This window comes from Haplochromis burtoni, unplaced genomic scaffold, assembly GCF_018398535.1.
Source record: "Haplochromis burtoni strain Fernald_Lab_line unplaced genomic scaffold, NCSU_Asbu1 Contig_155, whole genome shotgun sequence".
Taxonomy (NCBI): Eukaryota; Metazoa; Chordata; class Actinopteri; order Cichliformes; family Cichlidae; genus Haplochromis; species Haplochromis burtoni.
The window spans coordinates 287,029-296,972 of record NW_024582516.1 but is presented as its reverse complement, the minus strand read 5'-3'; the positions used below and the strand labels follow the sequence as shown (position 1 = coordinate 296,972).

At 36.5% G+C, this 9,944-nt stretch overlaps 2 protein-coding genes across 6 annotated transcripts in view; one reads left to right on the top strand and one right to left on the bottom strand.

Moving 5' to 3' along the window:
* The first annotated feature begins 984 nt into the window (after positions 1-984).
* On the top strand, positions 985-2,757 carry ccl20b (chemokine (C-C motif) ligand 20b). The gene is made up of 4 exons (XM_005932156.2): positions 985-1,335; positions 1,441-1,543; positions 2,228-2,302; positions 2,410-2,757. The coding sequence occupies exons 1-4, from the start codon at positions 1,254-1,256 to the stop codon at positions 2,459-2,461; spliced, it is 312 nt and encodes a 103-aa protein (XP_005932218.1). The 5' UTR covers positions 985-1,253; the 3' UTR covers positions 2,462-2,757.
* Positions 2,758-2,799: 42 nt separating this feature from the next.
* LOC102303464 (toll-like receptor 13) overlaps positions 2,800-9,944 on the bottom strand; it is a 26,466-nt gene continuing 19,321 nt past the window's right edge. Inside the window, exons 2-4 of one of the 5 annotated variants that reach the window (XM_042224904.1) lie at positions 6,572-7,729; positions 5,678-5,795; positions 2,800-4,524 (exon numbers count right to left, since the gene is read on the bottom strand). In XM_042224904.1, the coding sequence (XP_042080838.1) occupies positions 4,284-4,524; positions 5,678-5,795; positions 6,572-7,729 (1,517 nt within the window). In that variant the 3' untranslated portion in view covers positions 2,800-4,283. The other 4 variants (XM_042224901.1, XM_042224902.1, XM_042224905.1 and 1 more) reach the window with 4 other exon arrangements.

The following is a 9,944-nucleotide window of genomic DNA, read 5'->3' as shown; positions in this document are numbered from 1 at the left end:
CCACATTCTTAGTTTTGAGGGAAGTTTTGATCTTACCGTTAAAAAATCAACAAAGGCAGTGTAAGGACGTTGGATTTCCACTTCACCTGAGACACGAGGCCTAGTGACCAGTGACCTGTGACTGAGACTACATGACTGCCCGGCAACCACTGATTTCATGGAAAAGTATCCCTGGAACGGTTCCAAGTAGTTACTGGAGATTGGGGATTATCAAAATGGTGTCTGAGAGCAATCATGCAGGTCTATTGACCAGACAGTGACCACATAGTCCAGTTGACGAGTGGCTGCAATTTGTTTTACGTTTTACAACCACTTGGTGGTAAGTTAGTGAATAATTGCATGACAAGATATCTGTTTTCACTGGGTTCCATGCAAACTACTGCGGCAGTGTATTAGCAACCACGAGCAATCGCAAGGACGTTTTTGGTCTAGCACCCTTTTTACGACCAATTTCACCTAGTGACTATTAACAACCTCCAGCAAGCTTTCACAACCCAATAGGCCTGTCTAACTGAGGCCTAATAAATGACTTGTTATAACAGTAAAAAAACCCTCCAAATTGTTCAAAATCGAATTGCTTGTAGTAGGTTTCCCAGCAGATTCTCTGTCATTTTGTACAAAACTTACAAGACTGCTATTCTCTTCAGGTCTCCCTTGAATGAAATACGAGTTAAGCTGCTTGACTTATTATAGACCACTCCAGATCCAGCAGTGCTATAGGCTTTAAGCAGGAACAGGTAAGAAACAAAACAACAAAAATGCAAATGTTTATTTGCATTATTAATCATGCCTACCAGGAGGTGACTCATTTGGTTTCAAAAACTAATTCCAATTGTATAGAATATGACATATATTCACATAATACTGCTTTAAAAATGTACTTTACTGATATCTGGTTTCACTTGGAATTCATTCTTCAGGAAATCAGTTTGCACATGAGTCCAGCACCAGCCAAGCTAATAGTTCAGGCTGCCAATGTTTAACTTTTGTTATGTTTTTTTTTAAACTTTATTTCCTCCCATGTCAGGGCCAGCTGGAATTTTTTCTATTTCCTGCTCTGTTTCCAGTGTTTTAACAATGACACAAAGGATTACACAATCCTGCCCGACGGGAAATTCCGAGAGTCGGCCTACTTAAAGGAGTGATCACCAAGTAGCACTTGTCACACTCTCTCTGATCGCCTTCAGGTGTTACACCTTTTCAGCGTCAGACACAGAAAGGCAGAGTGAACGCTCTCAGTCGGCTCATCAACCATGGCAAGCAGGAAAACGTGTCTCATGGTAGCTCTGTGCTCCCTCGTCATTATCATCAACTTTTTTGACAGCGCACAATCAGGTATTTCATACTAGTTAATATTTTAATGCACCTTCACTAATATTGCCAGTAGTAAGTTAAAAGTGTGATTTATAGTGGATTCTTTGTGCGTGTGTGTGCTTACAGCGAGCTGCTGCCTGAGGTACTCCAATCGTCAGCCTCCTTGCAAACGGATTCTGGGTTACACCATTCAGAACATCAATAACGCCTGTGACATCAACGCCATCATGTAAGTTATAACGGTTTATATGGAAGTGTAGCATGATAAAAGCAGGTAGATTCATGAGGAAATAAGACATCTAACAAACTAAAACGCTAAGAAGTAGTCAAGTTGAAGTTTAAGCAAGTTGTGCATTTTTCTAGTTTTTGAGTAGTGTTTACTCTGTACAAAGATTTTAGATTATGGAAAAGTTTATATATCAAATGTATTATTATTACATAAAAAGAGAAATGCTCACATTTAAGAATTTTCGGGAATGAATTAAGACTGCTCATAAATATCTGTTCAATCAGTTTATGTGGGCCAACTTAAGTAGTGGTATTCTCAAGGAAAGACTATAGATAGGAAACTTAACCAGTAATGTGATACACATGTACAAAAACAGCAAGAGCTAATGCCAATCTTTCATCCTGGTGTCTGGTTATAAATTCTGTGTAACATATCTTATCTGCACATTTCACCTTGTGGTGAAAAGATAATGGCTGTGTGTGCTTGGCATTTGCGCTCTCTCGGACGGACTAAACCTTGTGTATCTAAATAGCAAAACAGCATTTAATCTGTGACTAAAAATCAATCACGATAACTTCAGGACGCTCTGCAGTTAATAATCAAGCTAACACACTGGAATGAAACTCCATCGAGAGAAACTGTATCTTGAGGGTAAATGACTGCTTTCATCCTCTTTCCCAACAGTTTTCATGCTCCGGGAAGGTTTGTGTGTGCCGATCCATCAAAGCCGTTGACCCAGAAAGTGATGAAGTGTTATGAGTAAGTATAAATGCCCCTGTGGTGTATTGTTTGTCTGTGCCTTATATTCACTCTCAGCTGCTCAGTGAGTCAAACTGATCTTATTTCATTGATTTTGTTTTTTGCAGTGAAAAGAAGCGGAAGACCAACAAAGAAAATTCTAACAACAATGCATCTTAAACTCTCTTTAAGTGTTCTTATCTGCACTAATATTATCATAATAGTAAATCTACACATAAATATAATTTGTTGTGTGACCTTTCCTTTTATTTATTCTGTTTTATAAACAGGGAAGAGTAGTATTCTTAATACATGTGTGAGCTATAAGCTTTAGTGCTTCAACAACAAAAAAACTTGTGCTTTTTTTAAAGTAATGTAAAATATTATTATTTTGTTATATGTATTATTGTTTGATTTATTTTCTGAAGAAGATGAAATATAAAACCCTGTATTTTCAGAAAGTGTGAGATAATTATTGTATTTAATATTTGTCAGAGAATTTATTAAAAGAGTTATTTGATAAAAACACATGTCTGTCTGTATGGACTCCACAAACAACCACACGCTGTCAAATTTTTGTCCTTATTGTACATCGGGGAAAAAAAGGATCCTAAATAAAAAGAAATTAGCTGACAGTGATTAGCAAACAGTGATAAATATGTACAATACCATATTTATAAGGTTACATCTCTGTTTAAAAGGTTTAAATCCTAGTGTTAAACATTGGAAAAAGAACATCAATGTTTTTTCCTGTTGTATAACTGGAATACAAATTAAAGATGTTCGTTATTTAATGTAATTATTCATAGAACAAAATATTCAGAATGGAAGGAATATGATCACAAATGAAGGGATATGTTTAAGTTCAGTTCATTCACATAGACTGTGAAGTCTGAAAAATTGAGCCACTGTAGAAGAGTTATAAACCTGTTTTCTTTCTGATGGCCAGCAAGGGGTGATGCCTTTTGTTGCATAGACAATGGGAAAATAGCCTTTTAGTTGCCTCACTCTATGATCTCAGTGAACACTTTTCTTATGACTGTATCTTGTCAGTCACTAGTTTGTGTCTTACTATCCATATGATTTTAATTTAACAAACTTTGTTTCTTAGTAACTGTGGGGAGGCACTTATAGATGGACAAAATGTGTTACCTATTAGAGAAATAGTGGTTTAATTGGATAATTCCAATGTATCTGAGCTTGGTACATTTGTTGCAGGATGGTTTTATGGGTTATCTTAACTTTAACTACCTAACTCTTCAATAAACAAACCTGTGGGTGAACCACCTGTCTAATAACACTGGCATAAGTAGAGGGTGCAAAGTTCACACAAGCCAAAGAACAACAGACATCTTAATGAGGAAGGCTGAAATAAAGTTAGAAAAGAACTGAAATTACTTTTACAGTGCATGAAATGTGATTTTCCATTGTTATGTATCAGCAGTGACTAAACAAGCTTAGTAATTAAACCAAGAGAGATATTATACTTTAGACTTGTTTAAAAGGCTTTGTTTGCATTTATTATACATATAATGTGTCCTTTATCTACGATAGATATAGTAAGATATTCTTATATATTCATTATGATTCTCAGTCATTTATTATGTAAGTTATATTCAGTTGACAATCATTGTCTCTTACTTCTTGCAAAACTTCTTTGTTTCAGTAATGCAAAAAGACGATGTATGATTGAATGAATTATGTGCAGCATTTTAATCGACCAAAATGCTGACTCTGTAATACTTTGATTAACAAGAAATTGCAGTGAAGTTATCATAGACATTTGTTTCATCTTTTCTTGCTTCACTGGTTCTGTTTAAAACCAACATTTCTGTAAGTAAGTAAAACTTCAAATATTTGCTGGAGAAACACTCAAAACTTTTAAAATAATGAAACATCAGAACACTGTAAACTATTATCATGGAATTAAAAAATAAAAAAATAAATCTATAACCTTTAAAAAAGAGAAAAAAAAATAGGAAAAAAAATTGCTTTAATTTCCTCATGGCACAGTTGACACAGTGAGAAGTAACATCTTTCCTTCTGGATCTTCTCTGGTCTCCAGAGCCTGGCAAAGTTTCTCCCAGAACAGCTCGGTGTGCTCTCCAGCCCGCGGCCAGCTCAGGTAGGTTTTCCTCTTTATCATCTTTCTCATGCGGTGGTAAGGAGACAACAGATAGCTGGGAATCTCCTCCATGAATACCAGGATTAGAACGTCTGTCTGATCATCAAACAGACGGAAACTAAAGATAAGAGGGAGAAAAGGGATGCATAAGTACTCTCTTTAAAAGAGTAAAGTAATGAAGATAATACAAAAATAAATTAAATAAACATGTTTTAAGAGAATAAAATAAAACACCTGTGAACATGGCAGATTAAAGAGGAAATTAAAAGCTAGCAAAAAACCCCCAAAAAACGATGAAATTTTAAGCATGCCGGTGTAACCTAACTGTACAGTGCTGCACAGATCAGAAAATCACATAGTGGAACACAGTCATGTCAAGTCCTCTTCTTTCAGCTGTTCCCTTTAGGGGTCACCCACAGGGGATCATCTGCCTCCATCTCAACCTATCCTTTTCCACCACATATAGTAGATGCAGTTAAGCACGTCCTGCTTCACATCCATGAACCTCCTATGTGACCTCCTAAGCCATCTTAACATTGCCTCTCAAACTTTGTCTCCAAACAGGTCAACCTGAGCTGTCTCTCTGATATTCTCATTTCTAATTCTGTAACTCCCAATAAAAAGTGGAGTAATTTTGTTAGGCTGGCCACTCATGGGAAGTTTAATTGATGTTCCAAGTTTTGTGGATAATGGCTCTCACCATGGTTCGCTGAAGTCCCAAAGTCTTTATAACCCCTTCCAGACTGACAGACGTCAATGACTTTCTTATCTTTCTTGAGCTTCTTTAGATCTTTGCATGCTGAATTGCTGTTTGAGATGTTTTACCTTGTCAGGCAGGTTCTGTTTAAGTAAATTATTGATTTAACAGGTCTGGGAGTATCAGGCCTGGGTATGGTTAGTGAATTTGAACTCAACTTTGAACTCAACCACGTAGGTTTGAAAGCTTTTTTCCCCCTTGATAAATTAAATCATCTTTTAAAAAAATATTTTTTTTATTTGCTTTGGTTACATTTGTCCAATATTAAATGTTGTTTGATAATCTGAAACATGTAAGCGTAACAAATATGCAAAAAAACAAAACAAAAAAAAAAGTAGAAGAAAAAAGAAATCAGTAAAGGGGCAGATGCTTTTTCATGGCACTGTATTTGGAGTAACTTTGGTTGTGCCATTGTCACTGTTGACATTAGCATAAAAGCACTGTTAATACCTTTCAATTTCAATTTTATATTTTAATGTTATTGCTACAGTCTTGTGGTGCGCCAACAGGTTACCTGGCTGCCTGGATCTCTCTGGAGCACCATTCACTCTCGAGGTATTTGCGACTGATCACACAAATGGTCTTCCTGCTTCCATAAATAGCATCTGTAATGTTATCTATGATGGGTCTCCCTAATGAAGAGAAGAAAAATAACACAGCCAGTAATAAAACCATGAGGTTTGTATCCTCAGCTTTTTAGTAAAGTAGTATAGTGACACCCTCTGGAGTACATATGAAAGTGCACATTTGACTGCAAAAGCTTCTAACAGCATGCCCTCATTGTCTCCAGATAATTGTTAGATAGTGCAATTATATAAATCAAAAGAGAGACTAACTGCCACTTCAAATATAACTGCATAAGTCAAATGATGTTACATTTTTCTGAAAACATTCTAGAAAATGTCCTGAATCTAATAATTTAGTTGGGATTAACCCTTGTGTGGTGTTCGTATTTTTGTTACTCAGCCAGTGTTCATGGGTCTGGTGGACCCGCTAGAGTTTTGGCTTTCCAAATTAACACTATCAAACAATTTTATGTTAAATTACTCAACAGATGTTTACTTCATCCCAATTACAAGACATATGAACAGCAAACATGGTTAATTTTTTCCCTTTACCTTTGTTAGATCACATTTATGAATTAATGTGCTTCTCGTTTTTCTTTTATATAAAATGTTATAAATAAATCAGTTATAATCAAGTGGAGTGAGTGGAAAGACACAACACATTTACACGTGAAAAAATAATTAATTGTTTAATTTTTCTTTTGAAAAAAACTGAACACGGGTCTCACAGACCCGAACACCATACAAGGGTTAAACAGAGATACCGACAAACACACAATTTTAAGAGACATCCCACTTGTCAAGCCATTAATATTTAACTTTAATTCAAACTTGCATCTCACCTGGTTCAAAGTCTCGATGGTGTAGGCACAGTCTCCAGCCCTGTTCTCCTTCCAGTTTTGGTAAGAGCTTGTCAATGACCCAAGGCTCATCGTGGGTGTTGTAGGAGATAAAGGCGTCGTACTGATGATGAGTTTTCTTGTTTTTGTGCTTTCTATCAAAGAGCCAAGCTATGAACAGGTAATAGGCATAGACCAGCTGCAACCCCATAAAATGGTAAGTGAAGGACACCACCATCAAGCATAGGATTGCACATGTGGTGCAGAGAAAACAAATAAAGTCAGTGTTATCTGAGCAGGAGCTGGTGTCCAAGTCCAACAGCTTCTTACTTTTGAATTCTTGTGGATAGTTGCACGTAAAGTTATATGCATCATAAACCTGAGTTTTGCTGTTATTTATTGCCCACGAGAGAAACCAGCTGTTATCACAGTTGCAGGTGAATCCATTGCCCTGAAGGTCCAGATAAGTCAGAGCTGGTAGGGATTTTATATCTTCTTCGCGGATAACTGAATATAAATTCTGTCTTGCCTGTAGAAACTCCAGCTTTGTGAGGCTGGCATCTTTAAGGAACTCTAGAGAGTAAAGAGCTGTCCTGGATATATAAAGGCTTTTAAGGTTTGGAATTGGGAAAAACAGATCTGGAGGGAGTTCTTTAAGTTCATTTGAAGAAAGTTCAAGTAATTGCAGCTGTGGCGTGTAAACAAAGGTGTCTTTGTCCAGAGACGCAATACGGATATTCCTGGCTTTGAAACTCAAAAGACTGGTCAAACCTTGCAAAAAGTTCCCAGGCAGATAACTATGCAACCTGTGGTGTTGTGAAAAAACAAGCAGTTCCTCTAGATGGGACAGCTGAGAAAATGGAGGATCCGACAAATTTCTACTTTTCTTGTAATTGATGTGATTTTCACTCAAATCAAGTCTTCTTAAATTGATCAGAGGACTGAAAACATCTTTGTTTAGTTCATCTTGCGAAATATCATTGTTTTGTAGATTAATTTGGGTCAGATTTGTCAGTCCACTGAAACTCTTACTTTCAAGTACTTTTATTTTGTTTTGGTGTAATGACAGGTTCTGGAGGGAGTGCAAGCCTTTAAATGCATCCCTTTTGATAGCAGTGAGTTTGTTTCCATTCAAATGCAGCTGTGTGAGGTTTGGCAAATGTTCTTTGAAAGCACTGTTCAATTTAGTTATTTGGTTTGTCTGTAATTTTAGAGTTTGTAATCCTTTTAAATCCTTGAAAAGACATGGTTTCAGAGCTGTGATTGAATTCTGATAAAGATAAAGCTTTCTGAGCTTTGTCTGATTGGTGAAATCATGGCAGTCCAGTGTGCTGATGTTATTGGTGCTGAGATCCAGCTCTGAAAGAGTTGGTAGATTCCTTGTTGCAGCTGGAACCAGTGGAAGCCTGTTTTTACTCAGCGTTAAAATCCTTAAGTTTTTAAGGGATCTGAAAGCATCATCATGGATGTATTTTATTTTGTTGTCTGTCAAAACTAACTCAGTTACATTAATACACAACTTAAACAAGTATGCATTAACAAAGCTGAGCTTATTGCTTCGAAGCTGCAGAGTCCTCATTGTTGGGATGGTGCAGGAAATGTTGATCAGTGTGGTCAGGTTATGTGTCATTGCATTCATTCTCAGAATAGTTAATGATGAGTTCACTGACTCTAACAACCTTTCCATGTCCCCAAGACCCAAATGAAGCTCACTAATGTCAAGAGTAGTAACACGACTAAGAAATGTCTTGTTTTGCACGTCCCATATCATCTGTTTCTTTCTGGCTGGGCTCCCAATTTTAAACCAGGTGAGATTTGGAAAAACATCGGCAGTGATCCTGAAGACTGCGAGGGGATTTTTAGACAAATCAAGGTACTGAAGTTCTAATGATTTGTTTGTCAGTTCAAATGACTGAAAAGTGGTTAAATCATTGTTGCTTATTACCAGCTCCCGTAGATGTGGCAGATGTTGCAATATCAATTGAACTTTTGTAATGTGGTGCAGTTTGTTATGAGAAATGTCCAGAAGTTTTAAACTTGTCATGGACTTAAAAGATGTGGATGCCATTTGTTTAATGCGATTTTGATTAATTCTTAGCTCAATGAGGCAACTCAAGCCATCAAAAACATTTTCTCCCAGTGTAACAAGTTTGTTATTATTTAGATTTAATGTCTCAAGAGAACTTAGATTGGCAAACGCACCACTTTCTATCTGTGAAATGTTGTTGATATTAAGGTCTAACTTAGTCAAATTTAGTAGATCTTTGAAGTCTGATGCATGTATTGTTGAAATTCTGTTAGAAGTTAAATCGAGGCCTGTCACAGTTGAGGGAATATCTTCAGGAACAGCTCTGAGTTTACTTCCGACACATATGGCCGTACTGTAGCTGATTCTGCAAGTCTTCAGGGAAAATCCATCAACCGGCGCAATGAAATTGATGATGCACAGCATGTAAAAAATAATCTGCGATTTGCAACATTTTGTTCTTCTTTTTAATTTGGTTTGTTCCTCTTCCAATCCAGGATCCATTATTAATCTTTGTAACAAACAGGAAAGCCCAACACAGACAACCAGAAAACAAACTATAGTCCACTGTCCATAGTCCACTGAATTTAACTGCCACAGACAATCCTGGGAAGCCAAAAACAAAAAACATAAAAAAAACAAAAATTAAGGAATCAACAAGAAAACAAATTGCAAAGAGTCAAAAATATCTTATTCATCTTACAACCAATACAAAAATGCATCAAGACCTCTTTATTCCAAATTTATGACAAGCGCTGTGTCACATTAGGATGGAACTATCCAGAAATCTTTGTGTTGTACTTGACACTTTCCACCAACTTCTGTTATTTCTTTCCTGTTACTAGTTTAATATTTAAAAAAAAATAGTGAAAGTAGCCAGGAGAAGATTTGGAGAAGTTTAGACATCTTCAAAATATGGTGTGTATGCAGGCTTTAAGTGTTTAATGGAGTAAGATGTATCTTGATTTTATGACAAATACAGTGGCTTGCAAAAGAATTCGGCCCCCTTGAACTTTTCCACATTTTGTCACATTACTGCCACAAACATGAATCAATTTTATTGGATTCCATGTGAAAGACCAACACAAAGTGGTGTACACGTGAGACGTGGAACGAAAATCATACATTCCAAACATGATTCCAAACATTTTTTTTTTTTACAAATAAATAACTGAAAAGTGGGGTGTGCATAATTATTCAGCCCCCTGATTCAATACTTTGTAGAACCACCTTTTGCTGCAATTACAGCTGCCAGTCTTTTGGGGTATGTTTCTAGCAGCTTTGCACATCTAGAGACTGAAATCTTTGCCCATTCTTCTTTGTAAAACAGCTCCAGCTCAGTCAGATTAG